The sequence below is a fragment of the Oncorhynchus mykiss genome, chromosome 2 (genome assembly GCF_013265735.2).
Source record: "Oncorhynchus mykiss isolate Arlee chromosome 2, USDA_OmykA_1.1, whole genome shotgun sequence".
Lineage (NCBI taxonomy): Eukaryota > Metazoa > Chordata > Actinopteri > Salmoniformes > Salmonidae > Oncorhynchus > Oncorhynchus mykiss.
In genome coordinates, this window is record NC_048566.1 from 38405002 (window position 1) to 38426477 (window position 21476).

A 21476-nucleotide genomic window follows, 5' to 3' on the forward strand; every position below is an offset into this window, starting at 1 on the left:
GCACATTTGTGTGTGTATGCATAGACAGAAAGATATTCACGTGATGCACACAAAGTTGGACTTGTAGGTGAGACACACTGCAACACTTCTTTCGTTGTTTATTCAATAGTACAATCTCAGGAAATGTATATAAAAACACTAACCCAGCTACATGCACGTTTTTAGAAATCAGAGACCATTCGCTCCTTCCTACACGTTGACATCAGACATAACAACAAAGACTTTATTTTTGTCATTCCACATTTGCTTCTTTGTTTGACAGGGCTCGGTCACCTACAAAGATCAATGAAGGCTTACAACTGCTTTTAATAAACCCACACGGGTACTGCACCGTTGAGTAATGAAACAATGATTTATGTGAGATTGTAGGCTGACAGAATGAATCAGCTAAAAACAACCGCAGACGGCTTTGTTTTGCTTGTTGTCTTCCTTAAACCAATTCATTAATCTGACTAGGTGACACGTTGGGTGAGTTGTCAATAGTAAACGGCAGCATTGTAATGTAGCATGGTGGGGGTTAATAAATATCTGAAGGAAATACATTTAACCGATTAATAACATTGACACTGTCCGTTAATAAAGCACCCCCTCCCCGTGTACTATTGTTTGTTTTTCAGAAAGATTTGTTTGCTGTCATCTGAGCTCATACCTCTGTTAATTTACAATAAAGCATCCCAGAAACACGCCAATGACACATGGTGATTCTGGTTTGGGATGAACAGAATGCAGCACCACTGCCATGATTCCAATCCTTGGGATAAGGTTGTCAAATTCTATTGGTCACATACATGTGTTTAGCAGATGTTATTGTGTGCGTAGCGAAATGCTTGTGTTTGTAGCTCCAACAGTGCAGTAATATCTAACAGGTAATATCTAACAATTTCACAACAATATGCACATTTTACTTGTATGGAAACCAATATCCATCCAAGCTTCTCATGGCAATCTCAGGTCAGTTCTCTTGAGCAGACTCCAAAGTGTCCTTTTTCCTGTCTGCTGATTCAAGATCAGCTTATCAGTATAGACAGGAGGAAGAAAAGTTCCAGCTAAATAAATCCATACACTGTAGCAGTGGTGATGTTGTGTAGGCCATTCAAATAAAGAGCAGTAGCACAGGGAGACAGTCTACAGCACACTTACCCTTTACATACTGTGCAAGGAATATACTAGGTCAAAACCTAGTCCTATATCACTGTATTCTACAACCATGATGAGGATAATCGGTAGACCTACAGTACGTAATATCTGAATGGAACATTGGTGTTCTTGATTACTCTACTATCAGCCGACATTACTCTCATGGAAGCAATAGACCCAAATACAGAACACATCTGGAAGCATTCTCCTTTCTACCAAAGCCAAGTTAAGTGTTTAGGAATTACTGGGCACAGAGACCTCTTCAGCCAACTATTTAACTGTGAGGAACTGCTGAGAGTGAACTCAAACCATAAAACAAAACATGGAGGACCGCTTGAATTAATCTGCATTGTACTAAGTATATGTTGCCCATAACACACTATAGGGGGGGCAAATGTGCTGGAGTGCACTGAGTACAGTACAAAGTATATTTCACAGCATGGGATATTGTTGTTTTCAAATGTGCTCTACTGTATTGTCTAGATAGCTTTGAAGCCCAGACTGAATCACATTGTTTCCCGTAAAACAAAAGTGGAGGACTGAACTCAGTTTGTATATCCTGTCTATTGGTAACAGTCAACTCGGTCAAATCAAATGAAATTGACTTTTTATTGTCGCATGCTTCGTAAACAACGTGTATACTAACAGTGAAACGCTTACTTACAGGCCCTTCCAACAATGCAGAATACAATATAATGATAATGATGATAATAATCAGTAAGCTGAAACAACATACATACATAGCCTATGTTTACTGTTCATTAAGAAGAAAGCATGTATTTCTATAAGCAACATTTCCTGCCTTAATCTCTTAGTTCCCCCTCAAGGTTACAGATATCAACCTGGATCTGGCTAAGGTAGAGATGAAGTGCTGCGTGGTTAGCCCACCTTTCCTAACCCTTTCTGCACCTAGCCATTGACTCGAACCGTCCGACTCCCACCCTCTCCCTTCTCTAAATGCCACTTAAGCTATTACAACTTTTCCAGCCGAGCACATCGTTGACCAGGGGGGCTGAGGACAAGGAGACGGCGATGGGGAGGGACACTCTCAAAAGGCTAGCAGGGCACTGTCCTTGTTGTCAATGTCAGCTATATTTTAACAGCCTTTGATGCTTTCATCTGATGCGTTCAAAACCAACTTTAATATGTTGCTATAATTCTATTCTTCATAGTATGTCTTAAATCCTTATATTTGTTGTAAAAAAAACACACTAAGCTTGATTGTGATAAGTTTCAAATCAGATTCTAACACCCAAAAACAGGGTCCCAACAAACAAGACTAAATGATTGAATCTGTAGTCAAAACATCTAATAATTTACAATGTTGAACACTAGCTATAAGCAAAAGTAAGACAGTAATAGTAACAGTCAGAAGGTAACTGGTAGTCCAACTCACGTGTTCCATCAGCTCCTTGATCATGCCGTTCCACTGGCCCTTGTCGTCCTGCGATCCGTACTTCCCATCAGGCACCAGGCGGATCTCGTAGGTGAAGCCCAGGATGCTGGCCAGCTCCTTGAGCAGGTCGATACAGAATCCCTCGAAACGGTCGTTGCCCACCAGCGCCTTGTCAGACTTCTTAAGCATGACATATGGCTCCTCCTGCACAGACACAAAAAAATCTAATGGAAACCAGTGTTGAGGTCAGCTTTTTCCATTTGTTCTTCGGCACACGCACCTAATTGAGGCAAAGTGATCTGAGCTGATACGTCGTTTTTGGACTGATAAGTGCTGATAAGACAGAGAGACTCCAGTCCAATGTGTGGTTATAGCTGCACTGTATGTTTAAATATGGGATGAACAGAATAGTTTTCCTTGCATTAACAGAATGTACAGTGCATTCGGAAAGTATTCAGACCCTTACTTTTTCCACATTGTGTTACGTTACAGGCTTATTCTAAAATGTATTAAATAAATTGTTTCCCTCCTCAATCTACACACAATACATTTGTTTTATTTTACTGCAAATTAATACCCTATTCAGGCTCTTTGCTATGAGACTCGAAATTGAGCTCAGGTATATCCTGAGATGTTTCTACAACTTGATTGGAGTCCAACTGTGGTAAATTCAATTGATTAGACATGATTTGGAAAGGCACACACCTGTCTATAAAAAGGTCCCACAGTTGACAGAATTGCCTGTAGAGCTCCGAGACAGGATTGTGTCGAGGCACAGATATGGGGAAGAACACCAAAAAAATGTCTGCAGCATTGAAGGTCCCTACGAACACAGTGGCCTCCATCATTCTTAAATGGAAGAAATCTGGAACCACCAAGACTCATCCTAGAGCTGGCCTCCTGGTCAAACTGAGAAATCAGGGGAGAAGGGCCTTCGTCAGGGAGGTGACCAACAACCCGATGGTCACTCTGAAGGAGCTCCAGAGTTCTGTGGAGATGGGAGAATCTTCCAGAAGGACAACCATCTCTGCAGCACTCAACCAATCAGGCCTTTATGCTAGAGGTGCCAGACGGAGGCCACTCCTAGGTAAAAGGCACATGACAGCCCGCTTGCATGAATGCCAAGTCTTACGTCTGGAGGAAACCTGGTACCATCCCTAAAGGGAAGCATGGTGGTGGGAGCATTTTTCAGCGGCATGGACTGGGAGACTAGTCAAGATCGAGGGAAAGATGAACGGAGCAAACTACAGAGAGATCCTTGATGAAAACCTGCTCTAGAGCGCTCAAGACCTCAGACTAGACGAAGGTTCACCTTCCAACAGGACAACGACCCTAAGCACATAGCCAAGACAATGCAGGAGTGGCTTCGGGACAAGTCTCGGAACGTCCGGACTTGAACCCGATCAAACATCTTTGGAGAGACTTGAAAATAGCTGTGTAGAGATGCTCCCATCCAACCTGACGGAGCTTGAGAGGTTCTGCAGACAAGAATGGGAGAAACTCCCTAAATACAGATGTGCCAAGCTTGTAGCATCATACCCAAGAAGACTCGAGGCTGTAGTCGCTGCCAAAGGTGCTTCAACAAAGTACTGAGGAAATGGTCTGAATACTTACGTAAATGTCCTATTTGGGCTTTTTATTTTTAAAACCTGTTTTTGCTTTGTCATTATGGGGTATTGTGTATAGCATGATGAGGGAAAAAAAACAATTTAATACATTTTAGAATAAGGATGTAACGCAACAAAATGTGGAAAAAGTCAAGGGGGTCTGAATATTTTCCAAATGCACTGTATGTCGACCGGAAAATCTAACTGATTTAAGTGACGGTTATGGTCTGCAATCTGAGAAATGTACAGCATGCAATAGGAAGTCTCGTTGATATACAATAGATGGTGAATCTAGGCACTCCAAAATAGCTTCTGCAGCCAGCCAACCTTCCCTGGCCGTTCCGTCTCCCACATCCCTGCCTACTGCCTCTTGTAGACATTGTATACGACAGTGCGATGCAGTTTATGGTCAGAGAGCCAGCGGTCTTTACTGCCCTCTAACATTCTCCCAAGGCTCCTAATAATATCAGGTTGAAGAAAAGCTTGATTAGGAATAGAATGCTTCAATGAAATGGAACATGCCTGAAATGTTTCTGTCTCCAGGTAATGCCTATTGCCTGCACGAACAATGGTTAAACTCTCAAAGAAAGGTTGGCGGATGGCTCGAAATGTCCCTTTATTTAGTGTCTGCCACTTTCTGTCTGCCAAATAGGGATCATAGATATCCCACTCTGCATTTTTTTTAAAGACATGGGTTGTCCCCTTCCCCCACTGGCTATTTATTTATTGCTTCCGATGGTCAGACATGCAATTAATGAAGTCTACTCATAAGCAGAGTAATTGATTCTACAGTGAAGGTGACCTGTATTCCCATCGGCCACGTCTTTGTGTGACACAAAGCTGCTAGAAAAGCCATGAAAGAGGGGGAAATAACCAGTCATAACACGGGTTTACCCCTCGGTCAGAAAAACGTGTGTTTCACAATGATGGGTTTAGCTCTGCTTATGGTGGCAAAGAAATGGATTGATGTATATTATAATAATGCCGTGGGAAAATATGGAAATCACTGTTGTTTCAAATCATGTTGTCTTGATGGTAAATGCCTTGAAGGGAGGTCTTGGTGGAAGAATCAAAACACGTCTAACACTCCTGGTCTAGCACATCCTAGTCTGACACTTAACAGGTGTCCTTTTCTACACCCAAAATACCATCTCAGGGACAGAAAAATGTCACGTAAATAATTGGTTAAAATCCTAATATGTAGCTAATTGGCCGTTTGCAATTAGGACGTTACCTTTAAATAAATTATAACCAAGGAATGCTTGATAATAATGCATTTAGATAGAAAGCAAGAGCTTAGTGGAAAACTTTGTTCAAGTTGTCCAATTATCTTGATCCAAAAGTGTTGAGGGGGGGAAGAAAAATGTCATTACCATCTGTTTCTAGCCTTCCCAACTCTTTAAATTCCCCAAGGTTTGGACTCAAATCAAAGTGTTTAAACCAGTTTTACACTCTCTAGCGCAGCATGGGTTTACATAAGAAAATGGGGAAGGAGATATGCAGACACAGTCACAGGCAATGGAGTGAAAACAATTAATGTGAGAGCTGGGAAACACATTAAATATCTTAATCTCTTCGTAGAATGCGAGAAGTTATCGCCATAAAACTGTCAGACGTCTTATTCGCGGATCGCTGCGATCAGTTTGATGCAATGTCATTAAGCTCAGAATGGATCAAAAAACACAGACACTGATATTAGTGCTGCTGATGCTCTATTCTCATACTGCTTTTACAATCTAAAAGTGTTGATTTCTAGAATACTCCTAAACCATCATACACTGTCAAAAGATGCAGGTGATCCCATGCAAGTGGCTGATTTGGACCTAAACCCTACTCCTGGATTGAAAAGCACGTCCAATGGGATATTTCCATAGGCAATGTTTTTTAGTCCATGAATAGGCTTAATCTGGCTCAAACTGACCCTGAATCTTATTATTTTGTGAATTTATTTTTGGCTGCAGCTCTAAACAACACCTGTTTTATGGTTCTATTTCTTGTCTTTGTGATTGAAGTTGCTACTCCCCATGGTTGGCACCAGAAGGCACTGATTATATCTCTTCTAAACCTCACTCGGTCATAATTACAGCCTTGCGCTCCAATCGAGGCTTAATGAGAGTGTTTATCATTGTTGATAACTTGTGTGTCCGTCCAGAATAAGCTCGTGGGGGATGTTCATTGTCAGCACCCCGGTGATAGCTCCACAAAGACCCTCTAACCTCCCAGTTCACAGGCGTATGAATACACCATATATGATCTGCAAATGAATGTGGAAAGCTGGTGGGAGAGAACACCTGTTTATTTCCTAACATGTAATTCATGGATACTTTATAGACTGGTCCAGTGTGGCTCCCTGTCTTCTTCTCTACGGGCTCCTTGCACTGCAAGTGCCTCACATCCCCATGGTGATCTTAATGTGACATAATGATGCTCTACAGTACATCCCTTGACAATCCAAGCTGGATTTAGATTGGCAAGGTAAATTCCAGGTGGTGTTCAGTTCATTTACTGTGATTCATTTGACAGATATCTCTGATTTCCCGGTCTGAGTGGTGGTAGCAGAGAGGGCCTCAATGCCAAACATGTTTTTTCAACCTTCTAACATGGACCATGTTTAAAGATGTTATTTTTCCAAATGTAAATTATACATAACTAGCAAGGGAAAATTGGTTTCCCTGTAAAATACTGAATGATAAGACACTGATATGTAAAGAACCATCTCCTAAGGTAATGTTTTGAGTAGCTTGTCAAGCAGAAAAGCTCAAATCTGAGAGAGCGAGAGAGAGAGATCTTTCACAAAGGGCTGATCAAAGTCAGCTGACCCTACCAGGATGGTGGTGATGACCAGGGAACGGTTGGCCAGCGAGTCTGTGATGTTCATCCCTTTCCGCTTGGGCACCTCGGTGATGTTGAGACCTCCGGACGCACTCCACTTCCCCACCTGTGGGAAGATGAAAAGTGTGTAAGAGTTCGACTTCACCTTTCTACTGCGGCAACTCATGACCCTGACATCACACAAGCCTTGCTGCATTAGCGCCCACCGGGACACATTTCCATTAGCTGATTGGCTGTGTCACCTCTGGACACACTATACACCATGAGGCTATTGGGAGAGGTGGTGGTGGGACGTGGAGGCAGGTTTTAAACGAATTGACATTGTCGGAGAGAGAAGTCTTAAGAAATCAAATGGTTCTGTTGGGAATGATGGAATTATGATGGATATGTTTCACTTCATCCTGGTGTTACGGTTTGGAATATAAGTAATATGCAAAAATGTGAAATTTGTCTAGAATTTAAACAACATAATTCAGTAGTAGTCTCTAAGACTAACACGAAAACATTGTGTTGTGTTCTGCAACTTTAGTGTATCAAAAGATGTCAGACTCTCCAAACTGTCACCTGTCACCTCTGTTGGCCTTGTTCTAAAAATACCAATACCTTGTGAATATCATAGCTTGTGAATTGTTGAAATGAAGAGGGAGCACAGCCTTTTCGAACTCCTACAACAAACCATTCTTTTCACTTGCAACGCTTCTCTGATAACACACACAATAGGTAATTGGAGCACTTTTCTGAATGCAGGAAAAGAAGATAGGTTGTTAGTTTCTGTGTGGTATGTGTGTGAGCAACGTGGAGAAATTGGGAGAGCAATCAAATATAATTTCCTGATCAATGTCTTCCATTTAGACTTCCATTTGGGCTTCATAATCTACTCCTTTCGCTGGTTAAAACACATGCAGAAACCAGAGCATTAAAAATAGCAAACTAGATAAGCATCCTAGCGTAATTATCATATGGTTATTTCAGGTCTGGTATCTTTGCAGTTTTGTGCCCTTAGGAACGTAGCAAAACACAAATCCTACAATTCATTTTGAAAAGAAAGCCCAGCATGGGGTTGTCGGCAATGGAAATATAAAAGCTTGAGAATGCTGGCAGAGAAGTTCTGCTCTGAGTAATCTCACGAAGATAAATACTAAAAGATCAGAGCAAATACAGGGAGTTGCACTAGAGTAGGGCCTTCTGGGCAAAAAAAAGCCCCTTCCATACTGTCGTGACAACTCTGGAACATATCATTACCATAAAATAGTCAGTCCTGTAGACTGTCGATAACGATCTAATTTTGCATGCCTACTTCGCAGTCACTCGCTTTCCCTACTATCCTCCTTCCCATCCTCCTCTCTTTCTCCTTCATGGGTAACTACCAAAGTGCCATTTAATATTCACAGGGCTGGCTGGCACTCGAGGTGGATCCGTTTAAAAGGTACACAAACACGCTGCATCGCAGCCAGCGTGAAAAACACCTGACAAAGTCCTTCTGTTTGATCCACTGAGGAGCGTATGCTCAAATTTGAAAAGCATATTAGTTACAGCTTGTGTGAAACAGCCCCCCCCAAAAAAAGCAACTGAAGAGAAGAGCTGCTTTAAAAAATATCCATGTCTTCCACTCTGCATGCCAGCCTAGTCTTACTAATTGTGGCCAATTAACTCAATTCATTAAATGTGTATAGCCAATGAAGCAATTCAAAAGTTATTTACTCGTGCCACTACAGGGAAAAGAGAGCTTCTGACTTTTTTTTCTTCCCTCTTTTATATTAATGTCAGTGGATTTTCCACTCCGACTGGAAACCTCTCCTAATTCCAGTATGAGCTCCAACTCGGGCTAATATTCAATTAGGGCAGATTAGGCCTAAAAGTCGCCATCTTTACTGGCTAGAACAGTTAGCAAAAGCCGATTTCCACAGATATAAAGAGACAAAATCCTGCGGGATAAGTAACAAGCTTGAGACCAGGGATGTAGAAAAGCACACAGTAGGCCTACATAGCATGTCTTTCATGCTGGTTTTAGCACACTAAAGCTGTGCAAATAGAACAGTAGACCCAGCACAGCAGAAGAATGCGATTCGGAAATAGTTTGGCGCATTGTGGTTGTTCCAGCCTGGAGCTGCAGTGGTACTCTGAGCTGACATGGCCTAGCTATTATACAGGCTCATACAGGCTCTGCCATACGGGAGCGCTTGAGGAAGTCATAATGGCACTTATCTCGAGTTAATGTTTCCATAATGCATGACAAACCCATATCACCACAAAGCAGTTATAGTCCGCAGGGTGCTACTCTGCCTTTTAAAATAACACAGGAAGTTATTATTATCCTTCTTCATTGCCAACTTTTAACTTTATTTTGTGGGTAAAAAAGTGAGGTTTATACACCTCATTAGCAAACAGCATTTCGGGCAACAACTCGAATTACCATTTGAGACTTGCAATGAACACTTTAATGTCTTCCCTCATCCAATTTGCTTTATGATCCATTAACGTATGCTTATGTTTGAACAGCCCATTGGCTTCCTTGTTAGGAGGTAAATGATACTGTCAAATGGAGACCGTTGTGCATTATTTGTTCCATATTAAAGAAGAAAACTGGAATGGATTTCAGATTTTCACTCTAGACGATTTAACAGGGGATATGCAAAACAAATGTTATGTCCTAAGAGAGAAAGAGAGTGTAGTGTATGGTGGAGATGATAAATAAATGTGTGTAGGTGTAAAATCACCAGGGTATGGGCTTATTGTTGTATTTTTTTTTTGTATGTACTTTACATTTCCATTCATGTTCGTAAGTGAAAACCTAAACTATTACGTAACACTATACTTCTTTAAAGTGTTGTTAGTTTGATAGTTGTAAACATTGTGGTCGGAATGATGTGTGTTACCTTCTCCAGGCCCTCCTCTTTCAGGCTGATGATGTCCAGGTCAAAGTCTGTGCGGAGGCCACTGGTCCTGTTGAACGACAGCCTCCCCGTCAGGCCTTCCCAGTGAGACTGCAGAGAAATACACACAACCCCACATTAACACTCATTCATTAAAGCATGTGAGTACGGACACATGTAAAAACAAACACCAAGGCCACACACACACACACACACACTGGGCTGCATTTATTTTTTAATTACATTTCACATCCCAACGCCTCAGACACATTTTCTCCCAGACCACAGTGTTAATTAAAGACCATGTCCTTCACTTGTTTCCACACAAGGGAGAAAAAAACTCATAAATGCCCATCATTATGATCGACTGACATCCCCCCCTCCTTCCCTTTCTCCCACCAGAGCCCTCCTCATGTTTCTCCGCGCTCAGAGAGATGTGTCTGTTACCCCTGGCGATGATGGAGCTACTGATGAAGCTATGGAGCTAACACATTCCCCTCACTTATACTCCGGGCTCTGGCCTTGTGATGTTCGGTACACTAGGCGCCGTGTCACCATGGCATCATGTTCTACAGCCTTAATCTGACTACTCTGAGTCACAGTCATCACACACTCTCTTGTGAAATGAAACAAGAGCTGATTATACAACTCGCCTATTTCAAACAGTCTTATTGTGAACAGTGCACAGAAGGGCGCACCAGTTTCCCTTTTCAGTAAAAATAGGACACAATGACTCACTGTGAGTTTTGCCATCTGTAAATAGGTTATGAATACAGGGAATTTAGCTGGAGAGAACATTAACACAGCTTTGAGTAGTTCATTACTTTGAGACACTATCCATGAATAAGAGATTTATCCAGATAACGTTGCTTTTGTTTGTAAAAATGTATGTTCCATGATTACACAATGTTTCCTTCTTCTCCAAATGTAATTGCATTTGTCAAATGGATTCAGAGACAAACAGTACGGCATCCACAATCTCCTAATATGGATATCACACACAAGATCAAACATCAACATCAAAAGAAAACAAAACGCTCAGCATCACCTCTTTGATGAAGTTCATGAAGCGCCCGCCGAACCTCCATGGCTTGTGGCGGTGGCACTGCAGCGAGTTGACCGTCATCTGTGGTGCGTGCTGGTAGGAGACGGACACGATGTGGACCGCGTCGTACGTCAGAGCAGCATCTGTCTGGAATAAAGGGGGACATTATTTCAGCTGACGGGCTGTGGACAAGGGGAGTCCACTCCCTTCGCTCCAGTAGCAGCAAAAAGTGTTTGAGAAAAAGCTAACAAAGGGAAATCAAAGAGCTCAGACGTTTCTTATTTTCCAGATAGCATGCCCGAGAAAGTGAGCTCAATTCCTTTTGTAAACACGTATATGACGCTTTCCGGGCGAGTAAGACGAAATTAAAGGCAGCCTACCTTGATGTTTGTGTCACCTAGATTCTATCTCTTACGGAGTTCCTGGGAGCAATTAAAAGTGCATACTACACAGAGCGAGCACACTCCGTTCCATAAAACCCCTCCTTCTCCATATAGAAATAATGAGACCTGTGAGAGTGCAGTGTGGGTGTATCTGAACCCCAGTCAAATCCATTAATAGATAAACAAACAACGAGGGATTGCAACAATATAATATTCATATTGAATATACCACGCGCATGTATAACTCTTTATCTTCCATTAGCGATGCTCGCTTATTAAGTTAGAGCGTAAAAGGAGGCTTTATTGGAATATCAGGGATGGGATTTGTGATTATTGGATTTAGACCATTGTGATGGGATTTGAGAATGATTAGGAGCTCCCCTGAATACATTGAATGAATTAGTTCAGAATGTAGTAGACTGTGAACATCCTGCTTCCAAGCGCTTCTTATCTGACTTTATGATGATAATAGGCCCCAAAATTATCACCATTGTCATTATTATTGACATAATTGGTGGTACGTAGTACAAGTAGTAATAATGTTACTAATAGTAGAGAAATAGTGGTAGTACTGTTACGACAGATGAGACTATAATGTTCAATCTGCATTTTTTTTCCCCAAAATGTTATTGACATAAAATGTTGAGAGTAGGGCTGGTGAAAGACACACGGTATATAGATATCAATATGATGTCTTTCATGCTGATTTTAGAATACTATCAGCCTCAGAGTTCCACAACAGAAGACCAAAAGCATACCGTCATGATCCCTTCCAGGAGACCCGAGTCGGGCTTGGGAGGTATCTGCCTCTCTTGGGACCACTTCTCAACGATGGACGCCACCTGAGGGTTGTCCACGTTGAGGATGCGGAAGCCGGTCATGTTGACGCCACAGAAACGGTAGGGCTCCAGGTCGATAGCCATGAGGTCCTTCAGAAAGAGGGGGGTGAAACAAAGAGTAGATGATCTTGTTTAGCTTCAGACGGCTGGGATTGGGGCCTCGTTGTTACTGTTAGAGAAGAGAGGATAGAGAGGGTGGTAAATGGGAGATGTATTAAAGTGAAAGAGGGGATTGAGCTTTGAGCCGTCTGGAGGATAAGGGTATGGTGTTTCGAGTGTAGTGTGTGCCTCAGTCAATGAAGCCAAACACAAGGCATTGGTGTCAGTCTCTCTCAGTGTGGTTAAAGCCATCCACTAATCCTCAATCACAGAGGCATTTTGGTACGGTACAGTAGGTAGGTTCACTTAAACTACTAGACGGAAACCATGTTGAATGGTTGACCTTAACATGGCATTTCAAATGGACTTCCTCCAATGTAATTCAACCTAAACCTTCATGACTATACACAACCCCAACTGCAAGTATGAATGAAACCCTTAAATGCGAATTACCATGATACAGAGGGACCAGGTAAAACTGTGCTTTGACTCCTTTATCATGTCTCAAAGCTTCGTGTTGGCTGGTTGTTGTGCAGAAGTAAAACCTGAAGGCGTGACCTTTTACCTTGTGTTCTGCCGCTGCGGCTTATCCTAAATATTCCCTGAGTAAATGAGGCAGACGACGTTCATCGCCTAAAAGGGGAACCACTTCATCTGCTGGATCCAATTAATAATGCAGCCGCTACAGTCCCTCCGCAACCCGTAAGCAAACACAGATTTCTCTGAGCAACTGTAATTTCTAGGGACGCCATCCCGGCTCAAGTGTGAAGTCACATGTCGACACATATCATGTTGGAATGTGCCACGGGGCCTCGGAAAAGACATTTGCAGGAACATAATAGATATTTCATTAGCACCCTGTGGTGTTAGTGCTGGGGGAACGGGAGCGTGTAAGACACACGCTGAAGACCGCTTGCCTCCAGATACAGAGAAAAAAAATGTCTCTCCACAAGCAGTAGGGTTCATATGGCACAATTGTTTTAAAGTCCCTGTCGTACTAAATGCCATTTGTGGGGAAACCATTTTCTTCAGGTTATGTTCACCAGATTTATTGCGAAGCATACAAGTTCCTTAAAAATAATGTTTTAAATGATTTTATAACTCAAGCACACAATTCAAACAGCCATTTGAAGATTTTGAGTTGCTGTGGGCAATGTCAACCATTGCAAAGTATAAAATACCATCAGGTAATGGATTCAAACTAATTTAGTTACTAATGGATTCTTTGAATTTAGTTACTTGACTGGGAAAACTGAATTCAGCATTTGTCAATCAACATTAGACTATATTACAGTACCACACACTCTGTGCCTCTGTACCTTCAAAATGCTCCATATCACTGACAATACACTAATACAGGAAGGTGGAAAACATAAAGTTCTCAGCACAGATTCTTGGAGATAACCCTGTAGGGTGTAAAGGGCTGAAGCCATGACAGCCTCATTTCAGAGGACAAGGCTGCTGCTATATTACCCTGCTACCATTCCGGTATTACCTGTTCACGCTCTAATAATTTGGTGTTCCCCTCACCCAGGATGATAAACATTATCACTGAATATTATCAAGGGGAATATTGTTGCCCTATATGCCATAGATGTATTCATCATTGCAGGTATAATCTTTGAAATGGCATGACCGTCAGTATGACAGTGTATTACTGCTTTAGATGGATCTAGCGGTCCCATACCATTCCATTAATAAATCCTATGTTTTGAGAAATGTAAAATAGATCAACTAAAATGTGTGTCTGTATATTTTACATCATATTTGAAGTACTCAACCATCAATAACTCAACCAGTTTCTCTCCCACTTGGTTGAGACCTATACAGTGTGACAGGGACAGCTTTGGGCACTGTTAAAATGTTTGTTGGGGTAGGCCTACACAAATGACGACGCATGGCAGAACAATGCCAAGATGACACGCGACGTTCATGGCCCTGCATGCCATATTGTATTATCACAGACTGGCCAAGTCCATCATGCTAGGGTCTGTCTAGCCCCCATCCTCCAGATCCCCAGTATGAGTGCGTGTTTGCGAGATAGATCGCACGAGAGAGAGAAATAAAGAGTTCTGTCCAATAGGAACACATACAGCACCACCTGCACCATCACCATGGGGACCACTGTATTAATCCTGCCCTGTCCTTTTGTCACCAGACAGAAAGATTAAATCTGTGCTGCCCAGGCTTGTACTCTGCTGGGAGCAGTGAACAGACTGGGCACAGGACACACCCGAGGGAGGTCGTCGCCTCCTAGAAATGTGTTTCTGTATTGTGAGTTAGTGTTTCTAACGTCCTCCAAATTCAATATGGCAGTAGGGGATATTCAAGGTGGAACTGTGAATAGTTTGTTGATGAAAGGACACAGAATGTGCATATACAGTATAACCCTTGAACAAAGTGTCCTGAGCCGCAGTCTTACTCAAATTGTGGTGTGACTCCAAAAAAACTGTAAATGGAAAACACCTGTGCTTATTCTGAACAAAATGACATGTGGCTAAAAGGGGCCATTAGACTACAGCACTCGAAAGGGTGGAAAGGACAAGGCTGCACTCCCTGAAAACTGTTTGTGCAAATTCTACAATCAAAACACTGATGTGGTAGTGTTCATTCAATATGTCTCACAATGGGGGATAACGTCCAAAATAATCTGACATATTACACAATAGGCCTAATCAGTAATCTACCTTCCCTCAAGATTTATTGTAGGTTATCTGCATGAATATGTTTCCTCCATCAAACTCTCAAGCAACATTCTCCATCATCTACTTCAAATCTGTTGCCTTTGTGCGACCTTTTCAAAGACTTCTGTTGCCTTTAAGAGCGAGAGAAGTGTTTACAGGTGGCAAATTATTGAAGACTCCATTACGCTGCCAGTTAGTCAAACCAAATTGGTATTGTGGACCGGATCCAAACCCCCATCGGCAATTAGGCAGCATTCATCAAAAAAAATCTAATGGGGGGGAGATGGGGAAAAATGTGACTCAATTTGCATTAGCAAGCAATGTAAATTACCAGAGTGGTGAAGATGTAGTGGTAGTACTCTGTCATCATTCCCATCGTCTGGGCCTGTAGGAGAGGTGGGGGGGGGTGGGGGGGGGGGTTGGAGAGACAAGACAATGAAGAAGGTCACTGTGTCACGCTGGGCTAATTTGCAATCAATATCCACAGTCAAAACAAACAATGGCAAACAGACGGCGAACACCATTGAAGCTGTTCAGGAGCAATGGGAGAAAAACCACAGGTCTTAATGAGTGTATTGACCATCGCTGTGTGTCGCCTCTGTTTTTGTTGAAATTATGGCGCAAATGTGACCCTTGGGTAATAAAGTAAAAGCAAGTTGTGATTCCACGCTGACTGAGGGCTTTTTCGACACCATGCATTTAAAGGGTTTGCAATTGCTCTGATCACGGGACTCCCTCACTGGAGAAAGGAGGCCTTCAATCAAGGAAGTGAGCAGTAACCTGTTCCTCCTATTGCACCATCCCCCCCCATCACGACCACTTATTTCACTCAATCTACATTCAAATGTTCTACATTCCCATGGCGGCAGTATTTCCTGTTTAATTGTACCATCTGTTGTGAAGAATACCCAAGGTAAATGCAAATAAGCTGCTGTGCTTTTTGGAAGTGGAAGTCTCTTCTCCATTTAACGCACCTACTGACTACAAATACAATTTATGACACTATCAAAACTATAAGATGTCAGAAGGGAAAAAATATTTCCAACGCATGACAATTTATAGATATGGGATCTCGATTATTGTTGGATGAATGCCAGCCTATGGAAAGTATAGCGCCCAAATTAAATGGCTGGGAGTATAAAGAGTGTATGATTTTTAAAATATATATATATATATATATATATATATATATATATATCCTGCACTTTCAAAGTCACATTAAGATGTGTGTGTTTTGGGTCCCTCGCCTGACTCTACTACATCCTCATCAACCTCATTTCATTGGCCTCCATCTGTCCCTCTCTCCCCTGGTGGCCAAGCCACTTAAAGAAAAGTGACAAAAAGTGCTTCTCGGATGGAACCGTCGCTAAAGGGTCATCGCTTTTTAAGAGACACCTGGGATATAGGTCTGGTCCTGCCATGTTTTCCATGTATTTTCTCCACACCTGGAGGGGGGATATGAACTGACGAGGGGAGGTTGCGTTTAGGTGAGAACACCAGACAGGCTGCAGAGTGCAGACAGACAGGTATAAAGCAGGGCATTGTGGGGAGGCCAGGGACTATCAGCAAACTCCATATTAAAGTTCAAACGTAGTGTTATACATGTCTATTTTTAAAGAGGGTTTATACATACAAGATACATTTGACGTAAGCCTCCATTACCCTAACTAGAGTTGCTGAACATCTCTTCGTCCTCAGAAGAGTCATGACGTATATGGCCCGCAATCTTTTGAATATCAAAACCTCAAAAGTAAACTGAACTACTCATGTTAAAATGCATTTGGATTACATTCTGTATCCTCACCACATACTGTAAGCGATAAATCTGTGATGGTTTACAGTTTATGGGTCTGATATGCATCTGTAACAGCAGCAATTTGTCAGAAACCACAGTATGTGCTTCAATAACAATATTAAAATCAACAAAGAGTGTTCCTGCTGTGTGAATCAGAACATCAAATAACAGCATTTCATATGTAGTGTAAAAGACAATAGATATCAAGGCAACCAAAATAAGCACTGCAAAACAAATAATATTGGCTTTGAAAAACAGATATACATAACTCAGTTTTGACACTGTTGCAATAACGTTTTCCAAAAAGCTTCAGAATGGCTCAAAGCAGAACAATTTTTTTTTGTAAGACAACTTTATAATAATACAAGCCCAATTCCAGAATGTACAGTTGACGTCGGAGTCATTAAAACTCGTTTTTTAACCACACATTTCTTGTTAACAAACTATAGTTTTGGCAAGTTTGTGCATGACACAAGTAATTTTTCCAACAATTGTTTGAAGACTTATAATTCACTGTATCACAATTCCAGTGGGTCAGAGGTTTACATCCACTAAGTTGAGTGTCCCTTTAAACAGCTTGGAAAATTATGTCATGGCTTTAGAAGCTTCTGATAGGCTAATTGACATCATTTGAGTCAATTGGAGGTGCACCTGTGGATGTATTTCAAGGCCTACCTTCAAACTCAGTGCCTCTTTGCTTGACATCATGGGAAAATCTAAATAAATCAGCCAAAACTGTAGACCTACACAAGTCTAGTTCATCCTTGGGAGCAATTTCCAAATGCCTGAAGGTACCATGTTCATCTGTACAAACAATAGTACGCAAGTATAAACATCATGGGACCACGCAGCTGTCATACCGCTCAGGAAGAAGACGTCTCCTAGAGATGAACGTACTTTGGTGCGAAAAGTGCAAATCAATCCCAGAACAACAGCAAAGGATCTTGGGCAGATGCTGGAGGAAAAAGGTACACAAGTATCTATATCCACAGTAAAACGAGTCCTATATCGACATAAACTGAAAGGCCGCTCAGCAAGGTAGAAGCCACTGCTCCAAACCCGCCATAAAAAAGCCAGACTACGGTTTGCAACTGCACATGGGGGCAAAGATTATACTTTTTGGAGAAACATCCACTGGTCTGATGAAACAGAAATAGAACTGTTTGGCCATAATGACCATCGTAATGTATGGAGGAAAAAGGGGGAGGCTTGTAAGTCAAAGAACACCATCCCAATGGGGATGCTACCAAATACTAATTGACTGTATGTAAACTTCTGACCCACTGGGAATGTGATGAAAGAAATAAAAGCTGAAGTAAATCATTCTCTCTGCTATTATTCTGCCATTTCACATTTTTTAAATAAAGTGGTGATCCTAACTGACCTAAGACAGGGAATTTTTACTAGGATTAAAAGTCAGGAATTGTGAAATTGAGTTTAAATGTATTTGGCTAAGGTGTATGTAAACTTCCGACTTCAACTATATGTCAACGCAGAATATGAATTTGATATTGTCTATAGCTTCGATCAGTTAAATTATGTCAGCTCTGAACAGTGCCAGTGAGGCTCTCACCTGTTTAAGGATCTGTGCAGCCATTTCGTGGTTGCAGTCGAAGATAATGCGAAACTCCCGTCCTCTCTTCATCTCCTTGAGGAGGGGCCTGGTGTCCTCTCCGTCAAGAGGGAGCTGGCGAATCTTTAGCCTGATGTTATACCTGGAGGGGGCCATTATCAGTTCCTGTAGTCTAATAAGACCTTTAGGAAACAAACATCAGAAAGCTAACAGCCACGCACAACATCATTCAACTGTCAACACACACATATCAAAAACATTTAACTTCTTGTAAAGTGTAATTTAGTAGTTTGATGTTACACATAACATTTCCCAGACAAAATGATCACAATTCAAAAGTATACTGTAGAGTATTACAAATGCTTAGTTTCCAGAAAGTTTTGTATCGCTATGATTGGACTTAAGCTGATCTTCGTAGTACTAAAATCAGCTTAACAACCCCGCCAATCCCAATGGTTAGAAAACGTCATACCTGTACTGTCATCGTATACGACTGTGGCTGTTTTCCACTTGAGGAACTGCACCAAATCTAAGATGCCGTAACTGAGAGAAGAGTAATCGGGGTACAGGTTGGCGTAAAATGTGTCCCTGTTGTCCATAGGGTGATGTTTCCATCGCACCTGGATGTGTGGCACTTCCAACGCATTGCAGATGGACTGGACGGCGTTTGAGGACGAGCTATGTGAGGGCCCAAATATTGCCACTACACCTAAAGACAGTTGGTCACAGGCTAGAATGGCAAGAACAGAGGGAGAATTAACTCTCGGAAAGACACCACATCACGACGTTCAACAAGTGAGCTGAATAATGTATTTAGTGAATTATCAAACTTCTATGTCTACTAGAATAAATCCTGGTTTCAGAGTGCAGTTAATGAAATAACATCAAACAAAATACCACTATTAAATCTATAACAGCCAAGTACTTTGAGTTAGACTAATGAAACAACTTGCCAGAAATACTTGCAATAAACATTTAGGTTGGTTTGTTATGGTCTGCTGTCGTCCACTGCACTGTGTGGCCATTGGGCACAATCCCTGGGCAAACAAAGTGCATGTCACTCACCTTTTCTCGACGCTTCAAAACTGTCGTAGATATTAATCCTCTGTATGTCGTACGTTAACGTCGTGTTGGGCAATAAAGTCCTGTTTCTGTTGATGTTGTTCACTGCAAATTTAAAGGCAAGCTCCTCTGGGCTGACGAGCGGCACCGGTCCCTCTGTTTGCTCAAAAATCCCCCCTGAGAAAAAGGAGACACATTAGCTCAAGGCCAACTGGTCTGGAACACAGTTGTCTGAAACTACTGCCAAAATTCTTAAGGGGTTTTGCACTAAACACTGGCAGTGGACTAGATTGTGTACATTAGAGCCGGCATTAGATTTGCTCTGTAAACAGAGAGAAAGCCCCACTCCATTTCAGGGAATGCTGTGAATACCAACAGCAGCTTTGAAGTCTGCTGCAGTAATGGGAGAGAGTGAGGAGAGTGGAAAGGAGACAGAGAACATGGCTCCATCAGAACAGAAGCTCAGTTTCTTCTCTTCTCCATTGGTTCACTTTAAGTTCACATTAAAACACAGGTGGATCAGATAACTTGGTGTAGGTACTAGACTACTCAGGTATAATAGAAAATATTGAATTAAATCACTATTACTATCACTAAATTGAGCATGTTATATTTAGGGCCCTTGGTATTATAGAAATGCCATATTGTATCAGTTAGATACAGCATAACAAGTTTTCATGTACAGCATAACAAGTTTTCATGTACAGCATAACAAGTTTTCATGTACAGCATAACAAGTTTTCATGTACAGCATAACAAGTTTTCATGTACAGCATAACAAGTTTTCATGTACAACTAAATACGATCAGCTTTTGGAGGAAAAAGGGGGGGGGGGCTTGCAAGCCAAAGAACACCATCCCAACCGTGAAGCATGGGGTGGGGGTGCTTTGCTGCATTCGGGACTGGTGCACTTCACAACATAGATGGCATCATGAGGTGGATATATTGAAGCAACATCTCAAGACAGTCAGAAAGTTAAATCTTGGTCGCAAATGAGTCTTCCAAATGGACAATGATCCAAACATACTTCCAAAGGTGTGGCAAAATGGCTTAAGGACAACAAAGTCAAGGTATTGGAGTGGCCCTGACCTCAATCCTATAGGAGATTTGTGGGCAGAACTGAAAAAGTGTGTGTGAGCAAGGAGGCCTACAAACCTGACTCAATTACACCAGCTCTGTCAGGAGGAATGGGCCACAATTCACCCAACTTATTGTGGGAAGCTTGTGGTAGGCTACCCAAAAGGTTTGACCCAAGTTAAACAATTTAAAGGCAATGAATGCTACCAAATACTAATTGAGTGTATGTAAACTTCTGACTCACTGGGAACGTGATGAAAGAAATCATTCGCTCTGCTATTATTCTGACATCTCACATTCTTAAAATAGTGGTGATTCTAACTGACCTAAGACAAGCAGTTTTTACTAGGATTAAATGTCAGGAATCGTGAATAACTGAGTTTAAATGTATTTGGCTAAGGTGTATGTAAACCTCTGACTTCAACTGTAGACATGACAGTATCAGAGAGATTTGCTTCATGCTTAGCAGCACTGACAAGAGGCAAGAACTGGATGCACAATTCAAACACATGTCAATTGTACAATTCAAAATAAGTCCATTTTAGTCTTAAGTGGAACAACAATGTTATGTTTTCCCTCACCACAACAGGTGTCAGAATGATACATAAACCACATCAGTGTTACAGTGTTTTGCCTTTGACGTAAAAGTGGACACATATCTAGTATGGACCTGTGTGTCACGTTCCTGACAGGAGGAGGAGACCAAGGCGCAGCGTGATACGAATACATTATTTATTTACACGAAGAACACCAAACAAAACGACCTTGACACTATAAGATACGCGTGCTGACAGGCAACTACACACAAACATTAACACACAAAACCAAAGTGGGAAATGGCAACCTAAATAGGATCCCCAATCAGAGACAACGATAAACAGTTGTCTCTGATTGGGAACCAACTTAGGCCACCATAGACCTAGACAAACCAAAACCCCCTAGACGAGACAAAAACACACATACCACCCTTGTCACACCCTGACCTAACCAAAATAATAAAGAAAACAAAGATAACTAAGGTCAGGGCGTGACACTGTGTTTGCTGTTATTGATGCAGTGGTGTGAAATGTTTTT

The 21476-nt window shown here is 41.7% G+C and overlaps 1 protein-coding gene across 1 annotated transcript in view; it reads right to left on the minus strand.

The window, feature by feature from the left end:
* The window catches only part of LOC110489131 (glutamate receptor ionotropic, kainate 3), a 115150-nt gene that overhangs the window by 25810 nt on the left and 67864 nt on the right, over positions 1–21476 (minus strand). Inside the window, exons 2-10 of the mRNA XM_021561718.2 lie at positions 19329–19502; positions 18736–18993; positions 18264–18445; positions 15227–15280; positions 12032–12202; positions 10894–11037; positions 9849–9956; positions 6965–7078; positions 2534–2737 (exon numbers count right to left, since the gene is read on the minus strand). Of these exons, the coding sequence (XP_021417393.2) occupies positions 2534–2737; positions 6965–7078; positions 9849–9956; positions 10894–11037; positions 12032–12202; positions 15227–15280; positions 18264–18445; positions 18736–18993; positions 19329–19502 (1409 nt within the window). The remainder of the gene's footprint in view (positions 1–2533; positions 2738–6964; positions 7079–9848; positions 9957–10893; positions 11038–12031; positions 12203–15226; positions 15281–18263; positions 18446–18735; positions 18994–19328; positions 19503–21476) is intronic.